The 27,610-nt window shown below is 37.0% G+C and overlaps 1 protein-coding gene across 4 annotated transcripts; it reads right to left on the bottom strand.

The window, feature by feature from the left end:
• Positions 1-2,395: 2,395 nt before the first annotated feature.
• On the bottom strand, positions 2,396-27,610 carry LOC127810862 (uncharacterized). 4 transcript variants are annotated; one of them, XR_008025602.1, is made up of 4 exons: positions 24,209-27,610; positions 23,501-23,546; positions 21,349-23,422; positions 2,396-2,484 (listed from the first exon to the last, which is right to left on the bottom strand). XR_008025602.1 is itself a non-coding variant. In XM_052350442.1 (4 exons), the coding sequence occupies exons 1-3, from the start codon at positions 27,245-27,247 to the stop codon at positions 23,313-23,315; spliced, it is 3,195 nt and encodes a 1,064-aa protein (XP_052206402.1). In that variant the 5' UTR covers positions 27,248-27,610; the 3' UTR covers positions 21,349-21,476; positions 23,291-23,312. The 4 variants fall into 4 exon arrangements, 2 of the variants coding, with proteins under 2 accessions (XP_052206402.1, XP_052206412.1); XR_008025600.1 differs by lacking the exon at positions 2,396-2,484 and adding an exon at positions 15,558-15,575; XM_052350442.1 differs by lacking the exon at positions 2,396-2,484 and having other exon boundaries at positions 21,349-21,476; positions 23,291-23,422.

The following is a 27,610-nucleotide window of genomic DNA, read 5'->3' as shown; positions in this document are numbered from 1 at the left end:
TAATGCCCAATTAATAATTCTACAACTAAGAACATTTTTAGAAATAAATTATTCAAAAAATTAGTCTCTAAAGAATTAATTTTTTTTATATTTATTTTATGAATTTTACCATGTATGAACAAGATCTAATCAATGCATGATAAAATAAATAAATAATAATTCATTAATTAAAATTAATAATTAATACATAGAATCATCCCATGATTAACTTTCAGGACACAACTCTAACAAAAACTACTTTTCCTTCAATGAGTCTTGCCTCAAGAGTGCATTTGCACTGAATATTATTATATATTGATATTACTTATTAAATTTATTTAAAGGTTGCTGTAAGAATAGACTATATGGAAAAGTCTCTAAGACATTAATCAATATCAACCAAGAAGCCAACAAGCTCACATAACAGACAGCTAAAAGATAGTAGTAACAACTAAAAATAGTTGAAGGTTTCGACCTGTCTATCCAGTACTCTTTACTTATCTTGCTTTTTAGCTCCTTACCTAAATTATTATTGGTTGGAGTTGCCTAGATTTGAAGATCAACTCTCATGCAAATGTTTAAGCCAAATTCTAGATTAATAACAATATATATGACAACAAATGCATGGAGAGTTGAGAGAGATGATTCTAGGAATTGGATGACAGAGACGAAGAATTCGAAGCGCCTCTCTCTGCTAAGGAGACGATGCCTTGTTAAACTATTGTATAAAAGTAAACAAAATAACATTAGGAAGACATAACAAAATCAACCATGAGAGGGTTGTTCTGGCAATTATGATTTTTGTTACAGTGAATTTGAAGTCATTATTTAGGAGGCAATGGTACATGTTTCTTCAACATCTCAACTGCATTTAATTCATAAAGTTGCTTGTGTTTAACGCATGCATGTATTGCAGCTCTCTTCAGGGCTTGCATCAGCCATCATGTATTCATGCTTTATCAAACCAATCTCATCGATTTCGGATTAGACATCATCATGCAGAACCTGCAACAAAGGACAAGATTAAACCTATTTACTCAAATCAATATCAATAACCAAAAGCTGCCTTCAATTACAATTTAAATAACTATTTATAGACAACTAATAGATAAAAATCTACTCTAACTAAAATTCTTTAATCCAATCTAATTGGGAAGGAAACAAAGAGATATCAAAAGAAATTAGGAAATAAATTAAAAAAAAGAATAATAAAACAATACTAATTCCTATTTCAGTATTTCGACTCCTAGAATATCGTTTCCCAAAATATTATCTCCTCTCCAATCCTCATCACATCACATCTGCAATTTCAATATAGGAACAACACTGTGTTATTCAACCAATAAATGAGTGGAATTAACTATAACCAATTAACTCAAATGAAGAAGTTGGCAAACATATTCTAAACACAAACTTTACTGGAAGTGATTCATGCAGATCTTACCAGTGGCTATGGAAACAGAGTTGCAGCCAAAATTCAAGATTCAATTCCATTGACAATGTAATTTTGGCTTTACAGGCGTGGGTGGGGATAATCTTTACCACATAAAGGAAGAGGTCAAATGATCTAATAATCACCTTCTAACTGCAAAAATTATAGGGTATCGTGTACAACTCAGACTGTCCTATTTTCTGTGTTTAGGTTACTATAATTGTGCCTAGTTAAAAGAAATTCTAAGTCCAATATAAAACATGTTTCAGTATTTCCAAAATGCCAGTATGGTATTTTTTGTTGGCTAGAAAATTCATAAAATTTCATACAACAATCAATAGAAGTAAATAAGAATAATAGCATCCATGATGCACAAAAAGAATTGTCATTGTAAATGTGAAAATGCTCTTACTTTATCTACCTATGTTTATCACAAATTCACAAACCATAACCCACTAACTTCATTCTTATCATAAATGGTGTTAACAATATCTAAATAACTAGGAAGCATGATAAAAATTCTCACTTTGTTACTCAGTTTTGTATTGAGTGGCTTGAAAGATTAGAGAGACTTGGACATGTTCATTTGAGGTTATATCTTCAACAGTGTAATGACTCGAAATCCAATAAAAAGGCTTTTTCACCAAACTGCGAGGGCTTGCCTCCAGAAGTCCCGCTAGCAAGTAATGACCTGAAATCCAATAAAAAGACTCTGTCACCAAACTGCGAGGACTAGGCTCCGGAAGTCCCGCTAGAAAAAGAATTCCGAGAGAAAGTCCACACAAGATGGGACCGGAGTGTAACTCAACTAAGGTTACTCATACCAATAACAACATATAGTAATGATTCTATTTTTTTTTTTTTCATACAGAACAAAACAAACATATCCATTTACATTCCATTAGGCTATCCCAAATGAGGTACAAAAAGCCCAAATAATAAAATGTACAACCACTAGTGTGACACAACTCAACAATGCCCCCAAGACCTTTTGTTCGAGTGAGCTCTGTACACATCTGACCTAATAGATCATGCCCCGCTAGAATTCTCCTCATCTTTTGCTTTACTTGTACCTGGAATGATGCAAAAAGAAAGACAAAGCCACAAGGCTCAGCAAGTATAACACAACAAAATACAACATGAGTATAGCATAATGAAGACTCAGTAGGCAAACGCATGCAATACATGGTAGGATTATAATGTAGCGTACTACTGACAGAACAGAAACAAAGAGAACCACAAGAAAAACATAACATAAATAATTGTAGCCCACCTAAACCAGCTCCTACCATAATCTAACTACAAACCGGTGACCTTGCCACCACATAGTAGTATCTAGAACCCACATAATGCTCTAAGCAGCACACTCACTATCTCACCATAACATAGTATTCATACCACAAGGCACCCCATTCTGGGCCCATAAATCCCATCCATTCTGCAGCGCTAGCATACATTTACGGTACCACACACCAACTGTGCAATGGTCTCACCATAATGGTGCCCTTAGCCAGCTCACAACTTGGTGGCAATAGCACACACCTATGATACCACACTCTGAGTATGCAGTGGCCTTATCATAGCAGTGCCCTCAATCCACTTCTTAGTCCCTTGCTATCCAACACCCACCAATGATACCACACGCCAAGTATGCAGTGGCCTCATCATAATGGTACCCACCACCAGCTCAGCTCTGCGGTACTAACACGCATCTATGATACCACAGGCCAAGTATGCAGTGGCCTCATCATAGCAGCTCACTCTTGATCCGCTCCCAACTCACTCCCAATAAGCTGACACCCGCCAACGATACCACACGTTAAGTATGCAGTGGCCTCACCGTCGCGGTGCTCTAGCCAAGAAAGGAGGTCAACTCATATGTAAACCCCCTCCCATAGTCGTCGCATGTGCATGGACTCATATTGCACTCCATATCTCTTCCTGAAACTACAACTTGACTCATGGTGCATACTTCACCTTCACACCCACTCTCACGTTCATGAGAAACTCCCAATAAGTATTTCCACATTACTAGTACATACCCACAACTGCTACGTCCCAACTCGTAACGTTATACGACCCAATCCTACTTGGCTAGTGAATACAAAATGCATCAATAATGCTCAAGAAAACCCTTCTAACCTCTCAAGGAATTACATCTAGAAACATTATCATTTATTCTATAAATGTATCTTATCATACTCCAATCATACACCAAAGTAAGTTATTTATCTCCCAAAAATCATATCAAGGAAGATAACTCAAAATGGAAGAACTCCATATTCTAGGCCAAGATTGAAAGGGTTTCCATGACTTCAAAACATAATCAACTGACCAAATATATATACCAAAACAAAGCTTAAGAATTCTAATTTATGGGATAAAAAGCGGATTCCAATTTGGATAACACCACGGGAAGTTATGCCCCAAAAATTGGAGCACCATCGAATTGAAACAGAAATCCTAGATTTTAAGGTAGTATTTCACAGGGAACCTACAGGATTCATACTTCTCCAATTAAACCAAATATTATATCAAAACAAATCCTATCTAGTCTAGTTTACAACGCTTTAAATGGTTCGCAAATCCAATATTTCTACAAAAAGTTGTGCTCGAAACAGCGGAGCATGCGCAGGCTGTAAACACAAAAAATGGTCGACCAATGGGAAGGAAACTGTCGACCGACGGTGACTTTGACACCCAAACTGTCAATCAATTAGGGAAACAGTCAACCGGCAGAACCCTCTACACCTAACTGTCGACCGATTATGGAAAAATGGTCGATCGACAGCAAAGAAAAACCCCCGAACATACCCAAATGTAACAAAAATGGGGGAAAAGCACACACAAGTCATCCCTTAACCCAAAAGCATCATTCCTTCTCGTTCCTTCTTTCTTGCAAAAATGAAACCCCTTTAGCTTAATATATATATATATACATATTTCCTCCAAATGACTTAAATGCCCTTAGCACTTAAATGAAACCCCCTCTATGATTAATTGATATCTTAAGCTTTAATTAAACATCACCCACAACCTACAAAATTTCCACATATATCTTAAACCATAGCGAGTCCCACTACCATTTCAGTCAAATGTTTGACTTTTCCCCTTCCATTGCACATCAACTAAAAATACCACATAGAATTCACCAAAACATTACTCTACTAAAATAAATATCTTGTTGCTATATATAAATCACTTGGACCCACTAAAGAGTCGTTACAGGCAGTGCAAGTTAGGTAATTTAGTCTAATTGTATGTTATATTAAGTGAGGGGTAGTTAGGGAAATGTCTCGGTTATATCTCCCTTTGTAACTCACACCCTTAAGTTTATAAATAAGAGGCATGGGGTAAACTATCGCGGACTTGTGATTGATTATTCTCATTATTGTGTGCGAGAGCTGTATTGTTGTGAGAGAAAGCTAGAGAAGACAGTCTTGTAATCTCAGAGTGAGAGTTCTCGTGGATTAGTGAGAGAAGGGATTCTACATGTTAGAAGTCTTGTACTGATTTTCATTAAGATCTTGGTGGATTGCTCTCTTTGATTGGAGGCTGGATGTAGGACCGTTTTATGTCGTCTGAAGCAGGATAAAAGTTGGGTGTTTCTTGTGTGGTTTGCATGATCTTTCTTTAATCTTTTTAATTCTATTCTTATTATATTTCTGTATTTAATTAAACTAGTGTGTGTAAGGATGTTTTGAGTGGGTGTCTGGACTTGAATCGAGGACTGCCAATGCTCTCAATCTAACAAATTGGTATCAGTCGGTCACTCATCAAGAATCTCTAAGAACCTATAGACATCAATAGAAATGCCAGTAGGAATGGCTTCAACAGCCTCTGCCACACAGTATGAAATTGAAAAGTTTGATGGACAAAATGATTTTAGCCTTTGGAAAATGAAAATGAGAGCCCTATTGGGAAATCTTAGACTAGAAGAAGCCCTCAATGGAAAGTCAAAGATGCCTTAGATTGACTCCGAAGAAAAGAAAAACAAAATAGGAAAGAAAGCCTATAATACCCTAATCCTTAGCCTAGGAGATAAAGTGTTGCAAGAAGTCTCCAAGATGAAGACCGCAGCCAAGTTATGGTTAAGATTGGAGTCTCTTTATATTGACTAAATCACTGTCAAGTAGGTTGTATCTAAAGGCTAAATTCTTTACATTTAAAATGAATGAAGGGCATAAATTATAGGATCACATAAATGACTTCAATAAGTTATGTCTTGATCTAGAGAACATAGAAGTCAAGTATAATGATGAAGATAAGGCCCTGGTATTATTGCATTCACTTCCTAAGTCCTATGAAACCTTTGTAGACATTCTCAAAAATAGTAGGGACACATTGACTCTAGAAGATGTCATAGGCGCATTGAATTCAAAAGAGTTACAACAAAAGGTTGAGGGTAAGAAAACTGCAGGAGATGTCCTTGCAATGAGGTTTAGATCAGAGAAAAGAGACCCTAGGAATAGGGGTAGCTCTCAGTCCAAATCTAGAAATGGTAAAAAGTCATTAAATGCTTTCATTGCCATGAAGAAGGGCATATCAAGAAGCATTGCCTTAATAGAAAGAAGGACTTTCAAGATAAAATCAGTCCTGAATTTTCAAACTCCATTTGTGAGTTTGATTATGATAGTGCTGATGCACTAGTGGTATCTAGCATGGATGATAAGGAAATTTGGGTGCTTGACTCGGGTTGTTCTTTCCGTATGACATCCAATAGAGAATGGTTGCAAAATTAAAAAGATATTGGTGGTGGTAGGGTCCTCTCAGGAAATAATTATGAGTGTAACATTAAGGGAATTAGAGACATAAGACTTAAGATACATGATGGAATAATTAAAACCCTAACAGTTGTAAGGTATGTTCCTGAATTAAAAAAGAACCTAATTTCCCTTGGAGAATTGGACAAGAATGGCTATTCCTATAAGGGGGATGGTAGAGTTCTAAAGGTGTCAAGAGGTTCACTAATTTGCGTGAAGGTTGTCCTTCATAATGGCATATATATGCTGCAGGCATCCACATTATGTGGTGATGCAGCCATAAGAGAAACTAAGACATATGAGCAGTCTAGGTTGTGGCATTTTAGGATGGCCCATATTAGTGAACAAGGCCTTAAAGAACTATCCAATCAAGGAATTTTAAGTGCTAGAAAATTTACAGCATTAGATAAGTGTGAAACTTGTTTCTTAGGAAAGTCTATAAAAGTCAAATTTCCTAAGAAAGCTACCCATTCATCGAAAGCCCTATTAGATTATATACATTCAGATCTATGGGGACCTAGTCAGTCCTTAAGTCATGGAGGGGCAAGATATTTACTCAAATCAATATCATTAATTAATGTTAATAACCAAAAGTTGCGTTGAATTACAATTTAAATAACTATTTATAGACAACTAATAGATAAAATTCTACTCTAACTAAAATTCTTTAATCCAATCTAATTGGGAAGGAAACAAAGAGATATCAAAAGAAATTAGGAAATAAATAAAAAAATAGAATAATAAAACAATACTAATTCCTATTTTAGTATTTTGACTCCTAGAATATCGTTTCCCAAAATATTATCTCCTCTCCAATCCTCATCACATCACATCTGCAGTTTCAATATAGAAACAACACTGTGTTATTCAACCAATAAATGAGTGGAATTAAGTACAACCAATTAACTCAAATGAAGAAGTTGGCAAACATATTCTAAACACAAACTTTATTGGAAGTGATTCATGCAGATCTTACCAGTGGCTATGGAAACAGAGTTGCGGCCAAAATTCAAGATTCAATTCCATTGACAATGTAATTTTGGCTTTACAGGCATGGGTGGGGATAATCTGTACCACATAAAGGAGGATGTCAAATGATCTAATAATCACCTTCTAACTGCAAAAATTATAGGGTATCGTGTACAACTCACACTGTCCTATTTTCTGTGTTTAGGTTACTATAATTGTGCCTACTTAAAAGTAATTCTAAGTCTAATATAAAACACTAGCGTATGCCCGTGTCTGAAGACACTGTGTAAATAATAAAAAAAATAGTTATAATTTATATGTATTAAACGCTCTACTTAAATAATAAACAAACATATAAGATTTATAAATCAAAATATAAGAGTAAGTAAAAAAAAATGTAAATACTGAACAAAAAATAAAAATAAAAATTATTGTATACTTGTTAACGTCTTATAATAAAAAGAAAAAGTATCAATCTGTATTCTAAAATTAAATACTAGCATATATTATACAATTCAACCTAAAAATGTTTGGTTATATAATTTTAGACACCAAAAAATAAAAAATTAGCAATAATAAGAGTCAACATGGATTTCATTGGCAATGAAATATTATTTCCAAATCAGTTATTACCAAATCAGATAATAAAATTCAATATTTGATTTAAGTAAATAACTGCTATGGATAGAAAATACTTAACAGGTTACAATCAAGAGGAGAAGAAAAAAAAAATATAAAACAAAATGATAAAATGCCAACCCATTGTTTAGAATAGATGTATTTTAACAATCACATTAAAATGATAAAATTAAAATTAAAGCATAATTTTATAAAAAAAATTAAAATCAAAATCAAAACCTGGTATGAATAATCATAACTTCAAGAGTCCAAATATAAATTTATGCAAAAAAAAAAATAAATTTTCTTTTATATAATTATCTCTTCTTGAATCTAACCACTTTTATAGATCAATCTTTAATTCATTGATTAATTAATCATGTCTTCTCCATTGATCAAAAATATAAAATATGCTAATGTTAATTATGACACATTTATTATTAAATAGAATGTTAATTATATAGACACATTAAAATATTAATTATTATTAAATAGAATGTTAATCACGTCTTCCTCAATCTAACCACTAATGTTAATTATGACACATTTATTATTATTTAATCATCAAATGACCCAAATGAATAGAATGTTTGCAAGATTTTCTTTTATATGCAACTCAAGAGTCAGTGCCCATTTTATAAAATTAGCTCTTATGTACTGTTGTTAAAATATTTTTTTAAATGACTTGATAAACCCCTATCCCTACCCTCTATCAAATACACATAATTGTTAAAATGGGAAAATTATTTAAAGAAAAACTTTTACTTTTATATTTATTTTAGATCAAATTTTTACTTTTATACTTTTATTAAATTATTCACCTGACTACGTACCATCTCAATTATTTATAGCCAGATATATTCAATTTTATAAGCAAATAATTGGATTCATACTCATCAAATTTAAACCAAACCAAATAACGGTCCTCTTCCTTTCCTTTCCTTAGATAATATTGGATTCAAACTCATCAAATTCAAACTAAATAATGGTCCCCTTCCTTTGCTTGCATAAAAGGGAGTTGAAGGAGATTTGATGATCAACAAATAATGTCACACTTTTTAGTGCATAGTGATTTTTAAAAACTATTTTTTATTTATTTTATTCGAAAGATATTAATTATATTAATGAAATTTAAACTCGTGATCTCTAAATTATAATATACTTTTATTATTATTTTTTTAATTTCAATGTTACTTATAAAATTAAAAAATGCTAGTTTTCACTTCAATTTTTGTTATTTTTTTTTTCTAATTTCATAACACTTTTAATTTATTTTAAAATAGTGATAGAAAATCATAACTCTCCACAAACACACACTCACACACTATAATTTAATAAAAGTAATGTCAAAATTTTAAGGTTGTCGAATGTAATCTCACCAGCCACTGGAATAGGGAGAGTGGGAGACAGTGACCGGAAAGAATTATTACATTCCAGTGGCACGGGTATACAAATTTTGAGGTTGGGTAATTCTTTCTGTAAAGTAGAAGGTAATGATGAACAATTAATGTAATAATCCTTTAGGAGATACATGATTTGCTACCCCCCTTAGGATGGCTACAAAAGTCTTCTAATAATACTATTGGAGGACTACAGAGTGGCCTAAAATTAATGGGTGTTAGTTTGGCGAGAAACCCCATGTGGGTGTTGAAAATCTTCCAAGCGCTCTGTCGACTTCTATGAGAAAGTCCTCGGATTCAATCACATCAAACGCCCCGACGTTGGTATTAATGGAGCTTGGTCTCTCTCTCTCTATCAAATCAATATACATTTGATATATGATGAAATAGTAAACTAAACTGTGTCGCTATATTTATGTGTGTGTGTGTGTGTGCAAGCTGTACAACTATATATACACAATCGCGGATATAGATAAGTTATATATACACAATGTATATACACAATGATCAATCAATGTATATATATACACAGTAAGTTTTATTTTTGTCACCTCACCATTATGTATATAGATAAGTTCTATATATACACAGTAAACTATATGAATGAGAGATACATACACACACAGTGACCATTGATATACATAGTGAATGAGAGATACAACTTACTGTGTAATTCTCATAGAAGTGAATGAGAGCTACACACAGAGTGAATGAGAGATACATACTTTGAGCAGCGATGGAACTTCATACACACAGTGATCGCGGATATAAACAGTGAATGAGAGATACATACTTTGAGCTGGAGGCGGCGGACAGTTGAGGGAGTGGGAGAGAAGGAAAAAGAAAGAGGGAGGTAGTGAGTGAGGGAGTGGGAGAGAGAGAAAGAGATAGCCAGTGAGACGGCGGGTGGGTAGGAAGAGTGGGAGGCAGTGACTGAAGTAGTGGGAGAGAGAGAAAGAGATAGCCAGTGAGACGGCGGGTGGGTAGGAAGAGGGGGAGGCAGTGACTAAAGTAGTGGGAGAGAGAGAAAGAGAGAGGCAGTGATGCATTGAGCCACCCACATATCCATCAATCACATATAAATTAAAATTTTTCATTTCAGCCATACATTTCATCTTAGCCTCCCACATGTCCATCAATCACATATAAATTAAAAATTTTCATTTCAGCCATACATTTCATTTTAGCTGCCCACATGTCCATCAATGAATTTCAGCCATACAATTCATTTGTGTTTGAACAGGAAGTGAAATTCATCCTAACCATGAATTTTATTGAGAACTCATCTCAGCCATTGGATCTTTGACACACTTTGGACATTTTCAAAAATTGTTCTGCCATATTATATAGATATATTAATTTAACCAATCTCTGAAATATACGTGAATCAATTCAAATATAAGGACTACAAAACAATAACATATCCAGCCTTTATCCCACTATGTGGGGTTGACTACATGAATTCTAGACTTCCATGTATTTCTGTCTTTTGTCATATCTTCATTTAGGCCCACATACTTCATATCAAATCTTAATGTCTCTCCCAAAGTCTTCTTGGATCTGCCTCTATCTTTTTTTTTTTTTACTAATTGTTCTATTTCACCAACTCTCCTCACAGAAGCATCTCTTGGTCTCATTCTCACATGATCAAACCATCTTAGTCTAGTCTCTCTCATCTTCTCCTCAATTGGCACTACTCCTATCTTATTATGAATAACCTCATTTCTAATTTTATCTTTTTTTGTATGGCCGCACATCTATCTTAGCATTCTCATCTCCACTATGTTCGTCTTTTACTCATACTGGTATTTGACTACCCAACATTATGAGTCATACAATAAGGCTGGTCTTATAGTTGTCCTATATAATTTTTTTTTCAGTTTTAATGGGATTTTACTATCACATAACACCCCTAATGCATTTCTCTATTTTAGCTAACCTGTCTTATTTATATGTGTGACATTCTCGTGAATTTCTACATCTTTTTAAATCACTGATCCCAAATATCGAAAATTGTCTTTTCTTTGTAAGATTTGATCTTCCAATTTTATTATAACATCCTCTACTCTTACATTCTTAGTAAATTTACATTTCATATATTTTGTTTTCCTTCTACTTAATTTAAATCCCTTAGATTCTAAATTATTTCTCCACAATTCAAGCTTAATGTTCACTCCCTCTTTTGTTTCATCCACCAACACTATGTCATCTAAATATAGGGACTATAGAAATATAAACAAAAATAATCCATACATAATGGTGAATCAAATTGAATCATATATTAGACACACAATGAGTAATACACATATAGAGCGAAAAATAAAATAAAATAAAATAATACACACACATTGAGTAAAATTTATATACATACACAGTGATATATTATACACACATATTGATTTACTAAGATTAAAATAATAACTCACACACATACGCTAGTGATTACACAGATACGCTAGTGATTACATACACACACATAATGATATATACATACACACACAGTGAACTTCAGGTATACACACACACAATGATATATATACATAAACACGCAATGAGACAAATCAATATATACACACACATAGTGAGACAAAAAACCCATAAACGAAGATGAAGAGAACACAAACTATAGTAAAAGCAGCACTCAAAAAGTGAAAACCCAAAAAGTAAAATTGAAAAGGAACCCATCCAAAGGAGAAATCGAGGTTAAATTAAATCTCACCGTTCGACCATCTATGACGTGCTGGTCCTGAAGAACCCTATCGAGAATGGAAGGATCTGCAAAGACCACGAAGCCAAAACCCCTGGGGCGACCATTAAGCTTGTCTCACATCACGATGGTTTGCAAAACCTCACCGTAGAGAGGGTTGCAATGAACGGCGCGGAGAGGGGCTGCGACGACGACGAGGTGGGCCGATAGGGGGGCTGACGATGGCGTGGGTGAGTAGGTCTGTGATGGCTACTGGTTCACAATGGAGAAAGGAGATGGGCGGAAGGAAAGATGAAGTAGGCGATGATGGGGGACAATAGTGGTGGTGGCCGGCTTGAAGAAGAACGAAGAGGGGATCGGAGATGGTTACGATGAACATCAACAAGCCGCGGTCGGCTGGCACAAGGAAAATCGAATAGAGAGAGAGAGAGAGAGAGAGAGAGAGAGAGAATGGGAGGTGGGCAGAGAATGGGTTTAGTAAAGAGGGAGTGGCAGAGAGGGAGGATGGGATGGGATGCATTTTGGGGGCAAAAATCATTGATCTCAGCCATTGATCTTATTAAAAATTCATCTCAACCATTCAAAAAATGTCTCCCTCACATTTGTGTTGAGACAATTCAAAAACCATCCTCCCTTATTATATAAATGTTTCAGTATTTGCAGAATGCTAGTATGGTATTTTTTGTTGGCTAGAAAATTCATAAAATTTCATACAACAATCAATATAAGTCAATAAGAACAATGACATCCATACTGCACCAAAAAGAATTGTCATTGTAAATGTGAAATTGCTCTTACTTTATCTACCTATGTTTATCACAAATTCACAAACCATAACCCACTAACTTCATTCTTATCATAAATGGTGTTAACAATATCTAAATAACTAGGAAGCATGATAAAAATTCCCACTTTATTATTCAGTTTTGTATTGAGTGCCTTGAAAGATTAGAGAGACTCAGACATATTTATTTGAGGTTATATGTGCGGTAGTGTAATGACTCGAAATCCAATAGAAAGGCTTTGTCACCAAACTGCGAGGGCCCACCTTCGAAAGTCCTGCTAGCAAGTAATAACCCGAAATCAAATAGAAAGGCTCTATCACCAAACTGCGAGGACCCGCCTCCGGAAGTCCCACTAGCAAAAGGAATTCCGAGGGAAAGTCCACACAAGATAAGACCAAAGTGTAACTCAACCAAGGTTACTCATACCAATAACAACATATAGTAATGATTCCGCTCTTTTTCATACAGGACAAAACAAAAATATCCATTTACATTCCATTAGGCTATCCTAAAGAAGGTACAAAAAGCCCAAATAATAAAATGTACAACCACTAATATGACACAACTCAACAATGTCCCCAAGACCTTTTGTTCAAGTGAGCTCTATACACATCTAACCTAATAGATCATGCCCCGCTAGAATTCTGCTCATCTTTTGCTTTACCTGTACTTGAAATGATGCAAAAAGAAAGAATGAACCGCAAAGCTCAACAAGTATAACACAACGAAATACAACATGAGTATAGCGTAATGAAGACTCAGTAGGCAAACATAGGCAATACATGGTAGGATCATAATGTAGCGTACTACTGACAGAATAGAAACAAGGAGCACTAACAGAAAGACATAACAGAAATCATTGCAGTCCACCCAAACCAGCTCCTACCATAATTTAGGTACAAACCAGCGACCATGCCACCACATAATAGTATCCAGAACCCACATAATGCTCTAAGCAGCACACTCACTATCTCACCGTAACATAGTATTCATGCCATAATGCACCCCATTATGGGCCCATAAATCACATCCATTCTGCAGTGCTAGCACACATCTACGGTACCACACGCCAACTGTGCAATGGTCTCACCGTAATAGTGCCCTCAACCTGCTCACAACTTAGTGGCACTAACACACGCCATAATACCGCATGCCAAGTATGCAGTGGCCTTATCATAGCAGTGCCCTCAGTCCACTCCTCAGTCCCCTGCTATCCAGCACTCACCTATGATACCACACGCCAAGTATGCAGTGGCCTTATTATAGTGGTGCCCTCAACCACCTCAGCTCTGCGGTACCGGCACACATCTATGATACCACACGCCAAGTATGTAGTGGCCTCATCATAGCAACGCACTCTCAGTCCGCACCCAATTCATTCCCAATAAGCAGGCACCCACCAACGATACCACACCCCAAGTATGCAGTGCCCTCACCGTCACGATGCTCTAGCAAAGAAGGGAGGTCAACCCATATGTACACCCCCGCCATAGTCGTCGCATGTGCATGGACTCATACCGCACTCCATATCTCTTCCAGAAACTATAACTTGACTCATGGTGCATACTTCACCTTCATACCCACTCTCACGTTCATGAGCAACTCCCAACAAGTATTCCCATATTACCAGTACATACCCACAACTGCTACGTCCCAACTCGTAATGTTATACAACCCAATCCTACTTGGCTAGTGAATACAAAATGCATCAATAATGCTCAAGAAAACCCTTCTAACCTCTCAAGGAATTACATCTAGAAACATTTTCATTTATTCTATAAATGTATCTTATCATACTCCAATCATACACCAAAGTAAGTTATTTATCTCCCAAAAATCAGATCGAGGAAGATAGCTCAAAATGGAAGAACTCCATATTTTAGGTCAAGATTGACAGGATTTCCATGACTTCAAAACATAATCAACAGACCCAAGATATATACCGAAACAAAGCTTAAGAAGTCTAGTTTATGGGACAAAAAATGGATTCCAATTTGGATAACACGACAGGAAGTTATGCCCCAAAAATTGGAGCGCCAACGGATTGAAACAGAAATCTCAAATTTTAAGTTGGTACTTCACAGGGAATCTACAGGATCCATACTTCTCCAATTAACCCAAATCTTATATCAAAACAAAGCCTATCGAGTCTAGTTTACAACGCTTCAAACGGTTCGCAAATAAGATATTTCTACAAAAAGTTATGCTCGAAACAGCGGAGCATGCGCAACCTGTAAATGCGAAAAACGGTCGACCGATGAAAAGGAAACTGTCGACCGACAGTGACTTTGACAACCAAACTGTCGATCGATTAGGGCAACGGTCAACCGGCAGAACCCTCTACACCCAACTGTCGATCGATTATGGAAAAACTGTCGATCGGCAGCAAAGAAAAACCCCCGAACATACCCAAATGTAACAAAAATGGGGGGAAAACACACACAAGTCATCCCTTAACCCAAAAGCATCATTCCTTTTAGGATTGTAGGGTGAAACTAACCCTACTTTGAGAACCAAAGAAGACCAACAAGATTAAACCAACCAGAAGAGAGATTTACAAGGTTTCTACATCACCCTCCAACACAACCATACTTTAAGAAAGCATAGAATTCTCATGCTTAAATCCCCAAACATCAAAGCTAAAGCTTACAAGAGAGAGAAAGGGAACTAGAACTTGCCTTAGAAACCTCTCTTGATGATCCTTCTTGAACCAACAAGCCTCCAAGTCCTTTTACTTTACACACTCAACAAGAAAACTAGCAAAAAGAGAAGGAATATGAGAAGATGAAGGTAACCTTACTCTCCAACTCCTTTGGAAACCTAACAATCAACAAGAAGAATGAGAGAACCCTTACCTTTCTTGTTGTCTCTCTCCCGAAACCCTCCTTCCCTTCTCTTCCTTTGCCTTCTCGTTCCTTCTTTCTTGCAAAAATGAAACCCCTTTAGCTTAATATATATATATATATATATTTCCTCCAAATGACTTAAATGCCCTTAGCACTTAAATGAAACCCCCTCTATGATTAATTGATATCTTAAGCTTTAATTAAACATCACCCACAACCTACAAAATTTCCACATATATCTTAAACCATAGCGAGTCCCACTACCATTTCAGTCAAATGTTTGACTTTTCCCCTTCCATTGCACATCAACTAAAAATACCACATAGAATTCACCGAAGCATTACTCTACTAAAATAAATATCTCGTTCCAATATATAAATCACCCGAACCCACTAACGGGTCGTTACAGGCAGTGCAAGTTAGGTAATTTAGTCTAATTGTATGTTATATTAAGTGAGGGGTAGTTAGGAAAATGTCCCGATTATATCTCCTTTTGTAACTCACGCCTTTAAATTTATAAATAAGAGGCGTGGGGTAAACTATCAGTAACTTGTGATTGATTATTCTCATTGTTATATGCGAGAGTTATACTATTGTGAGAGAAAGCTAGAGAAGACAGTTTTGTAATCTCAGAGTGAGAGTTCTTGTGGATTAGTGAGAGAAGGGATTGTGCATGTTAGAAGTCTTATACTGATTTTCATTAAGATCTTAATGGATTGCTCTCTCTGATTAAAGGCTGGATGTAGAACCGTTTTATGCAGTCTAAAGCAGGATAAAAGCTAAGTGTTTCTTGTGTGGTTTGCATGATCTTTCTTTAATCTTTTCAATTCTATTCTTGTTATATTTTTGTATTGAATTAAACTAGTGTGTGTAAGGGTGTTTTGAGTGGGTGTTTGGACTTGAATCGAGGACTACCAGTGCTCTCAATCTAACAAATTGGTATCAATCAGGTCACTCATCAAGAATCTCCAAGAACCTATAGACATCAATAGAAATACCCGCAGGAATGGCTTCAACAGCCTCTGCCACACAGTATGAAATTGAAAAGTTTGATGGTCAAAATGATTTTGGCCTTTGAAAAATGAAAATGAGAGCCCTATTGGGAAATCTTGGTCTAGAAGAAGCCCTCAATGGAAAGTCAAAGATGCCTAAGACTGACTCCGAAGAAAAGAAAAACGAAATAGGAAAGAAAGCCTATAATACCCTAATCCTTAGCCTAGGAGATAAAGTGTTGCAAGAAGTCTCCAAGATGAAGACCGCAGTCGAGTTATGGCTAAGATTGGAGAGTCTTTATATTGACTAAATCACTGTCAAGTAGGTTGTATCTAAAGGCTAAATTCTTTACATTTAAAATGCATGAAGGGCATAAATTACAGGATCACATAGATGACTTCAATAAGTTATGTCTTGATCTAGAGAACATAGAAGTCAAGTATAATGATGAAGATAAGGCCCTGGTATTGTTGCATTCACTTTCTAAGTCTTATGAAACCTTTGTAGACATTCTCAAACATAGTAGGGACACGTTGACTCTAGAAGATGTAATAGGGGCATTGAATTCAAAAGAGTTACAACAGAAGGTTGAGGGTAAGAAAATTGCAGGAGATGTCCTTGCAATGAGGTTTAGATCAGAGAAAAGAGACCCTAGGAATAGGGGTAGGTCTCAGTCCAAATCTAGAAGTGGTAAAAAAGTCATTAAATGCTTCCATTGCCATGAAAAAGGGCATATCAAGAAGCATTGCCCTAAAAGAAAGAAAGAATTTCAAGATAAAATTAGTCCTGAATTTTCAAACTCCATTTGTGAGTTTGACTATGATAGTGCTGATGCACTAGTGGTATCTAGCATGGATGATAAGGAAATTTGGGTGCTTGACTCGAGTTGTTCTTTCCGTATGACATCCAATAGAGAATGGTTGCAAAATTTGAAAGATATTGGTGGTGGTAGGGTCCTCTTAGGAAATAATCATGAGTGTAGCATTAAGGGAATTGGAGACATAAGACTTAAGATGCATGATGGAATAATTAAAACCCTAATAGTTGTAAGATATGTTCCTGAATTAAAAAAGAACCTAATTTCCCTTGGAAAATTAGACAAGAATGGCTATTCCTATAGGGGGGATGGTGGAGTTCTAAAGGTGTCAAGAGGTTCACTAATTTGCATGAAGGTTATCCTTCATAATGGCATATATGTGCTGTAGGCTTCCACATTATGTGGTGATGCAGCCATAGGAGAAACTAAGACATATGAGCAATCTAGGTTGTGGCATTTTAGGATGGCCCATATTAGTGAACAAGGCCTTAAAGAACTATCCAATCAAGGAATTTTAGGTGCTGAAAATTTTACAGCATTAGATAAGTGTGAAACTTTTATCTTATGAAAGTTTATAAAAGTCAAATTTCCTAAAAAAGCTACCCATTCATCGAAAGCCCCATTAGATTATATACATTTAGATCTATGGGGACCTAGTCAGTCCTTAACTCATGGAGGGACAAGATATTTCTTATCCATTATAGATGATTACTCTAGAATGGTTTGGGTTTATGTTTTGAAATCAAAATACCAAACTTTTGAGGCTTTTAGAACATGGAAAATCATGATAGAGAATTTGATCGGTAGGAAAATTAAGATCATTAGAACAAATAATGATCTAGAGTTTAGTAATAAAGATTTCTCCCTAATGTGTAGTGAAAGTGGCATCCTTAAGCACCTTTCAACCCCTGGAAACCCTAGACATAATGGCTTAGCCGAGAGGATGAATAGAACCCTACTTGAAAGGGTGAGATGCATGTTGATACATGTTGGGTTGCCTAAGTCCTTTTGGGAAAAAGCTGTAAATACAATTGCATATGTAATAAATAGGTCTCCATTAGCAGCTATAGGGTTTAAAACACCCTATGAAATGTGGAAAGGCCATAAGCCAAGCCTTGACCATATAAATGTGTTTGGTTGTATAGGCTATGCCCGTGTAAAGCTAGGCAAATTAGAGCCTAGGGCCAAATGATGCCTATTTATTGGTTATCCATCAATGGTTAAGGGATACAAGCAATGGAGTTTGGAAGAAGGTATGCCAAGAACTATAGTGAGTTAAGGATGTACCATTCAATGAGAATTCTTTCTTGGAAAAGGATATAAGATAAGAGGATGGGAAAGAAAAGGCAAAATCAACTGTTGAAATTAATCAGAAACAACAAGATCATGATGCTGCCAGTGGCTGTCATGATACCCATGATGCTACCAGTAGCTATCATGATACCCACGATGCTGCTTATAACAGTCCTATGGACTTAGCAGCAGACCAGCATAGTGTTGGTGCAAGATCCTCTAGCTTAGATAGCTTCCAACAACCAGATGATGATGATACCTCAAGTTATGATGGAGACCAGCACACTGATAGTGCTGGTTCATCAAGTTCAGATAGTAACCCTAGTCTAGGTAGGTACGATGTAGCTAAGGATAGGCAAAAAAAAGTAGTAAGACCCCCATTGAGGTATGGGTTCTCTGATTTAGTGGCATGCACATTGTATAGTGCATTAGAAGTAGCTGGGGAAGAGCCTCTCACTTATGAAGAGGCTGTAAGATCTAAGGATTCAAAGAAATGGCTTGCAACCATGGAATCCGAGATGGAATCACTTAGGAAAAATAAGACTTGGACCTTGGTTGATAGACCCTTGAGGAAGAGGGTGGTAGGTTGTAAATGGTTGTTTAAAATCAAGGAATGGGCAGGAATTGAGTCAAAACCTAGGTATAAGGCTAGGTTAGTAGCATGGGGCTTCACCCAAGTAGAAGGGGTGGATTTTAATGAAGCGTTCTCACCAATTGTGAGACACTTCGATTAGGATATTACTTGCCATGTCTGCCCACTTAGACCTAAGCCTAGAGCAGATGGATGTGACCATTGTATTCCTGCATGGCGAATTAGAAGAGGATATATATTCTAATGGAACAGCTTAGAGGATTTGAGGTTAGAGGAAAGAAGAAGCAAGTTTGTCTATTAAAAAGATCCTAATATGGACTTAAGCAGTCCCCTAGGCAATGACATAAGAAATTCAACACATTCATGATTAGCCAGGGATTCAAGATGAGGGATTACAATTTGCTATGTTTATCTTAGACATATGTCAACTAAGATCTCCATATATCTCTTTCTCTATGTAAATGACATGCTGATTACAAGTCAATCAGATGTGGAAGTTCAAAGTTTAAAAATGAAGTTAAAATCAGCCTTTGAAATGGAGTTAAGAGAGGCTAGGAAGATTTTAGGGATTGAAATTTCTAGGAATAGACAGCAAAGGAAGATCCAGCTATCTCAGAAGTCCTATCTTGAGAAGCTGATTAGGAAATTTCACATGCTTCAGTAAAGGAAGTGAATGTTCCTTTTGCATAGCATTTCAAATTGTCACACTTGCAATCACCTAGTGATGAAGAGAGCATATGAGAGATGGATAAGATTCCCTATTTGAGTGTTGTAGGTAGTCTTATATATTGTATGGAGTGTACAAGGTCAGATTTAACCCATGCTATAAGTGTTACAAGTAGGTTCATGGCTAATCCGGGAAAAGACCATTGGGTAGTGGATATTTAGATACCTAAAAGGAACAATCAATATGGCATTAGTTTATGGTGGAGCTAGTTTAGATGAAGAGCCAAACATTCTAAAGTTCACTAATGCTGATTATGCAGCAGATATAGATAAAAGAAGGTCTTCTACAAGATATGTGTTTAAGCTATATAATTCGACCATTAGCTGAAAAACAAATTTACAATTTGTAGTGACTCTTTCTACCACAGAGACCGAGTATATAGCTATCACAGAAGTTATAAAAAAAGTCTTATGGTTGAAAGGTATAGTAGGTGAACTCCTAGGGAAAGATGTTAAGGCTATCCTAAGTATCATAGCCAAAGTGCTATACACTTAGGTAAAAATCAAGCTCACCATGAGAGAACAAAGCATATTGATGTGAGATACTATTTTATTAGAGATATACTTGGAAGGAAGTAAATCTAATTAAAGTGGCTAGTGAGGAAAATGCAACTAATATTTACAAAGGCAATTCCCATGTCTACGTTACACCATTGTTTAAGATTCTTGTAGGTTATTTTGTATAATTGATCAATTTTATGCGGGTCCAGATAATAAGCAACTTTATGAGAACAGGTTTCAAGCAGCAACTCAATCAAAATGGTGGAGAATTGTTATTCAGTTTTGTATTGAGTGGTTGGAAGATTAAAGACTCGAACATGTCTATTTGAGATTATATGTGTGACTGTGACAGTTAGGTAAGTTAGGTAATTTAGTCTAATTGTATGTTATATTAAGTGATGAGTAGTTAGAGAAATGTCTCGATTATATCTCTCTTTGTAATTCACGCTCTTAAGTCTATAAATAAGAGGTGTGGGGTAAATTGTCGGGAATGTGTGATTGATTATTCTCATTGTTGTGCGCGAGAGTTGTATTGTTGTGAGAGAAAGCTAGAGAAGATAGTCTTGTAATCTCATAGTGAGAGTTCTTGTGTATCAGTGAGAGAAAGGATTGTGCATGTGAGAAGTCTTGTACTGATTTTCATCAAGATCTTAATGGATTACTCTCTCTGATCGGAGGCTAGATGTAGGACCATTTTATGCAGTCTGAAGCAAGATAAAAGCTGGGTGTTTTTTGTGTGGTTTGCATGATCTCTCTGTAATCTTTTCAATTCTATTCTTGTTATATTTCTATATTGAATTAAACCAGTGTGTAAGGGTGTTTTGAGTGGGTGTTTGGACTTGAATCGAGGACTGCCAGTGCTCCCAATCTAACACACTCATACACAAAAATTGCAAGATTTTCAAAGGTTATGATTTCTTCAATTACCAAATGGAAATATTAGCTGTATTCACCAGTGAAGGATACCAGCAACTGTGGAGGGTTCCAACATGTGCTGTGACGGCAGTCCTGCAGCCATCACTCCTCTCTAATTGAAATTCCTGCAGTATCAAGGCCTAAAAAGGAAAACAAAAGAAAACTTTACAAAATCAAATTTCCTAGAATGCTAGGGAAAAGGGGATCTTAGTCAATACACAAGAACTGAGACACAGATCTAAAGATTACAAGTAGAGTGACCAGATAATATTTTTGTGAAATTTGCAAAAATATTGCAACAATTTTGTTTCTGGAACTACATTGAATGGAACTTCTCCAAATTATAGTAAATACATGGCTTAAAAATGGAGACGAACATTTGGCAAAGGACAAAATTTGGGTAAGAATATAAACAAAAAACAAAAAGGACAAACTCTGACGTGGATCATTTTCAAAGGCTCAAGATGCACTGAGGCACCAGAGTGCTTGGAGCCTAGGTGCGAGGTGCGAGGGAAAGGTGTGAGACTTTTTAGACGTAACGTGCACATTTAAGAAATCTGTATAAAAATACCTATACACCAGAGTATCTTCAATATATACCTATAAAGAGTTAAATGCAAAGTTGTAAAATCATAAATAAAATATAAGCAACAGTATTTAGCTAAATAATGGGGTGTTTTATTGTTTTCCCAAATAAGCAACAGTATAAATGCAAACTTTCTGAACTTATTGTTCTCTCTCAAGGTGAGGTGTGCCTTAGCACCCTAGGGGCACACCTCAAAGAGCGAGGTCCCCTCAGCTGACCCTTGAGCCTAAGCGTGCCTTGAGCACACCTTTGACAACTATATATGCTGATGTGTAACGGGTAAGAACAAAAGGCTGACCGTGCATTCAAATGACAGTTGACTTCATTTCAACTAAAGCCATATAACAAAATTCAGCAACTTTCCAGATAAGAATATCATAATTGTATTCGATAGAATCATTTTTGTAAAGGAAAAAATAATGAACTAGATATGATTACAAACGAGAATCTGCTAACTTTCCAGACAAGAATATTAACAGTTTTTCTTTCCACATGAACATTCCCAGGCACTTTTGCTATTTTACCATCTCCTATGCAAGGATTCCGTAAAACATGGTAACATTGGTATAGGTAAAGGACACTCTCATGAATAATTTACACTTTGGCTTGGGTTAAAGAAGCCAGGAGGAATTGCAATGCCCTTCATCCAGAGAGGCAGAGGAGCTGTTGCGTGGTATCAGAAAGCAAAGGAATGCCAGGCCGTTGAAAGCTTGAATCTTTTCAAGGCTTTCTTTCTCAATTTTCTTGGTTCAATGCTTCAAACAAAGAACACACGCAGAGACTTGGCAAAAATAGTACATACCAGCATACATCTGCTGCTAGCACCTCACATTTGGATTGGGTAATGGCACTTAGAACAACTATATTGTCTTGTATTAGTCAGGCTAGCTTTTGATGAAAAAAACTTCAAATTCAGGTCAATGTTTAAGATTTCCATACGTGACAAGCATGTATGCCAACCCCACATGAACAAATACACAAACATTAAAAATTACTAGAACGGCAGCAACAGTTGCAATAAGAGCAGAACGGATAAAAAACAATTCTGGGGATTATTTTGTTGTTCTAAGTTTAAAATATTAATCAAGCCATAATGCAACCAACATAGATACTATGAATAGGGAAAGAACACGAGTTCATGTAATTTAATGACATTCTATGCATTGTGAAATTTAACCATGTTTGGAGAAAGCTGTCTAAAACATATTTAGAGCAGAGGTTTTGCTCTGCATAACAGGTTCCTGTGCATTCAATATCAACACCCAAAGCTACAGGACTGATACCATCCATGTGCGTGTATTGGTGCTAGTGTATGCATGTGTGTATTTATGTACGTAAATAGCCTTTTTTTGTATATTACTTGAAAACCTGAATGAAGGAAAAGCGGCAATTAGGATACAAATATCAGTGCCGAGAACCAGATCAAATTCCCCAGATGTCTTTCTAAAATTTGGTTGAGGTCTTGGGAATTTCCCCATTTTAGCTTATCTGCAATTAATCCTGCAACAAAAGATGTCGTAAGCAGGATACTAACTTTATGCAAACATAAGACTACAATTTTTAACTAGCTTAATTTACCTGTAGTGTCAGAAGATGAGTGAAGCTCTATATTTCTCTTCAGGATCTGAAATTAACGAATTAAATAAGAAGTTATAATAGCCAAGGATTAAAATACAGAACTCACCCAAATTTAAATTTTTTGAAATTTCATGCAAGGACCTTGCCTTGAGAACTTCATCATTATGGTCAGTTAATACGACATCATGGCAAACTTTGCTGCCAAGAATTCCAGTAAAGCTGCACTTGTGCAACAACTTCAAAGAGGAAGCACCTTGGATACCGTGGACGGAAAAGGTTGGAATATGAACTGACCATTTGTTTCTAAATGATGCAGTCAAGAACAGGGAAAAAGAATTTCCGCAATATTTAAAATTTATCCCCATGATACTGGTAACGGTAATGAATGTTTCAAATGTATTCAGTTCTATACTCAATGCTAACATTATGTTTCAAGTTGGTTTACAAAAAATCCTCAAAACTCAAAAAATTGAAAAAAGAAAAAATGAAACATCACTAACAAATGATGGCTTAAAATACAACAGGACCATGACTCAAAAAAGTTAACTTTGATACACAAGTCTGAGCATAAACTGAAGTCACTATGCTGAATAAGTAAAGAAAAGAATGATATCCTCAACACCAATAACAGGCAATGGCAAGAAAAATATTAGTAACTTCCTACACTTTCCGTGCCAGGGTCCTCTGTTTTGTAGCATGCTGAACTACCTTTTCTTCAACTGGGAGACCCTTTCGCCGCCTCACAGCATCAATGAGCTTCCTTGCTGTATTACGTGGGACACTAGAACCATCTCCAAACTCTTCAATCTCTTCCTCTGTCTTTGGAACAAAGAAAGGATCCTCAGAAAGCACTTCCCAATGACTCAGGACAAGTAGAGCACTTGCAGCCCCTGACGTCCATCTTCTCAGCTCATCCACAAAGCCAAAGCTCTCAGCAACTGGCACATAGGCATGCACAGTAAACAATGGAGATCCTTCCTGCATTTCCTCCTTCAAAACTCTAGCCCGCCTCCGAGCAAGCACTGCATACATGGGGCCCAAATATTCAGTTGCGGTGTTCAACTCACAGAAGTACATGGCTTCCACAAGCCGAGGTTTCCTCTTAAGAACAGCTGCCCTACAAGCATCCTTGACAGCTGTCACAACCTGCCCACTGAATATACCATATTGTTCTGGTTGATGAGAACTTTCAGATTCATTTAACTGCACAATCAATGGAGAAATGTAAACCTCCACAACAAATGCCAGACCCCACATAGGTTCATCACACAATGGACCAGCTTCTGTAGCTAGTTGGAATCCAGATACAACACTGCTCTCAAGACTCTCTTCTTCTTGGTACAGTGCTTGAGTTTCTGCAGATGATGCCTCAGAAGCTATAATGCCATTATTAGATTTGATCAAAAATCCCAGCTTCTCAGACACGCAAGGGGAACCCCGGACGAGAACAGAACCATCAGTTGCTTTTACTTTGGAATCAGGTGTCAAGAGGATGTTAGGACCTACCCGGTGAGGACCCAATGCCCACATTTTCTTAAGAACCCTCTCCCACAATTGTTTACGAATCTCTACCCTATCCTTGTCAATCTCTGCACTCTCAGAAGGAATATCACTCTCTATAGCATCCATGACTCTTTTCTTAAGTGTTTCAATTGGATTCTCATCTGCTACAATACTGGTCAGCTGAGTTCCAAAGTTTTTGTCTGAATGGCCCAATTTTCCTCCAATAATACTTGTAAGCAGGTCAGAACTCTCATCAAGCACCTTAGTCAATGCAGGTGGAAGCTTCAAGACATGCACACGAACGACACATCTACCATTTGGGGTCACCTTCTCAACATAATCAGAGCTTCCAGTTGGCAACTTCAAGTTCTCTAATGGATTGGATGACTCACCCTCAATAGTTTCTTTGTAGGAGACCAGTGGCGGTGAGACTTCCAAGCTAATTTTTGCAAATCTATCCTTCAAATCTTTAACACATCTCTCAAGATGAACCTCCCCAGCAGCAGCAAGAACATGCTCTCCTCTAGATGACACAGTGACCTCTACAAATGGGTCTGCACGGTTCAAGAGCTTCAAACCTTTCATGAATGCACCCATGTCAGCTGGGTCTGAAGGTTCAATAGCAACTTTAAGAGTGGGTGAAACCTGGAACACCATACTTGAGAAAGGCCAACAGTTCTTTGTAGATGAAAGGGTCGCACTTTTCAATATATGCTGGCCAAGACCTCTAATAGCCACTACATTCCCAGCCTTTGCAGATGCCACTAGTTTCAAGCCTTGACCCATCATTAGATACACGGAGTGCAACTCAGCTTCCTGAACATGCTTTTGCACAGATGCCCCTTTTAGCGGATCATATAAAGATGAAAGTACAAAAATCCTCTGCCCTGAATGAATAACCCCACTAAAAATCCGTGCAAATGCAAGGAAGCACTCATCAGATTCACTATTCCTGCCTTCATCAGTAGAATTGTTTAAAACCTCACCATTCAAGCCTTTTCGAGGTAGCATTTTTGCAGGAACAGCAAACATCTTCGACACAAAAGCGACACATGGTGCATCAGGACGTGAGTCACAAGCCTCAACAGATCTTCTTACTAGCTCTGCCTCCGCAAGCACATTAGGAGGAATGCCATCATTTATAATTTCTCTCTGTGGAAGCAATCGTGCAATCCGTAAAGATTGGGCAGCTATTGGATCTGGCATATATTCAACTACCATGGATAAGATTGCATCCGATAAAGGCAGCCAACGACTCATGACAGCTTGAAGCACAGCTTTTGGATCCCTGTTCTGAAGTTCACGGGGAGGTATAGACAAATTGAATGATGTAATGACTTTATCAAGTACCCCTTTGTCCCCATCAGGCTCCAAAGCTGCCTGGTAAACCTGCCAGAGTGGCTCAAGAACAAATTGGACAAACAAAGGGCGAGCTTTACTTCCCCCACTTATTCCCTTCTTTCCCACAATCATCTTAGTCTTGGAATTGAAATACCAAGGGCCCCATAAACTTTTCAGCAATGCAGTTGTGCTAGCCCCTAGTTTTGATGCATAGAACTCTGCAAACTCAATAATGCTAAAACCCCACCCATCCAATGCACACACAAAAGCGACATTCCCCCTTTGTGGTTGAAATGTATCTTCCTCATCATCCTCAATGAACTCTTGGTTACCATCACCTACCTCACTGGATGGTCCTGCAAGTATCGAATCAACATCTGAAAGATATTTCTCAGACTTGTAGGCACTCATAATTCCATTAACCTCATGAACAATCCTTTGCAACCGAGTATATGCCTCCATGGGACTCAACTTCAATTCACATATCAACCTATCAATCTTATTTAGCACCAAAACAGGGGTAAGCTTTTCGATCCAAGCTTGGCGCAACACTGCATGTGTCTGAATGTGAACACCCTCAACAGCATCAACCAACACCAAAGCCCCATCACTCAACCGGGCAGCACTAGAGACCTCACAACAAAAGTCCATATGACCTGGAGAGTCTATGAGGTTTATAAAATGATCATTGTATTGCAGGGATATGGAAGAGCTCTTCATTGTTATAGCTCGCCTCTGTTCTTCATCAAGATAATCCATATATCTAACCTTACCCGCTAGCTTTGGGTGGAGTACTCCGTCCCCATACGAGGCAATCAAATGGTCAGCAAGCGTAGTCTTTCCATGATCAACATGGGCAAGAATGCATATATTTCTCATTTTTTTGCAATCGAAATCACTCATGGTTAATACTTCTTTCTAACCTTATCACAAAGAATTTCGGCGTAAAGCAAGATATGATTGTGCAGGATTGAATCAGTATTAAAGGTGCCGAAAAAAACAAAATCCTCACTGTATGGCAAACGGCTGGACTCCGATTCTAGGGTTTCGAGGCCTGAAGTTGAGGAGACTCTGGCTGTCGAAGTTGGAGCTTTCACCTTCGTAAAAGGGTTGCGCAAGACTCAGCGGCGAGCATGGGGAAGATGAAGGTGGCTTAAACAAATTGGTTTGCATTTGGCGTTTAGGGTTTGAAACCAGATTCGAAGTTTCGAACTACCTCGCCAGGTTGAATCGGGCACGAGAGGTGTTTGGCTTACCCTTTCCAAG

Source organism: Diospyros lotus, chromosome 1, assembly GCF_014633365.1.
Source record: "Diospyros lotus cultivar Yz01 chromosome 1, ASM1463336v1, whole genome shotgun sequence".
NCBI lineage: Eukaryota > Viridiplantae > Streptophyta > Magnoliopsida > Ericales > Ebenaceae > Diospyros > Diospyros lotus.
The sequence above is the reverse complement of the archived record's forward strand: the minus strand, read 5'-3'. Positions and strand labels throughout refer to the sequence as shown.

Coding starts and splice junctions, on each gene's coding strand:
- LOC127810862 (XM_052350442.1), bottom strand. CDS start 27,247: ATGAGTGATTTCGATTGCAAAAAAATGAGAAATATATGCATTCTTGCC. Junction 23,547..24,208: donor GTCTCCCAGTTGAAGAAAAG/GTAGTTCAGCAT, acceptor CGTTAATTTCAG/ATCCTGAAGAGAAATATAGA. Junction 23,423..23,500: donor CTCATCTTCTGACACTACAG/GTAAATTAAGCT, acceptor CTTTTGTTGCAG/GATTAATTGCAGATAAGCTA.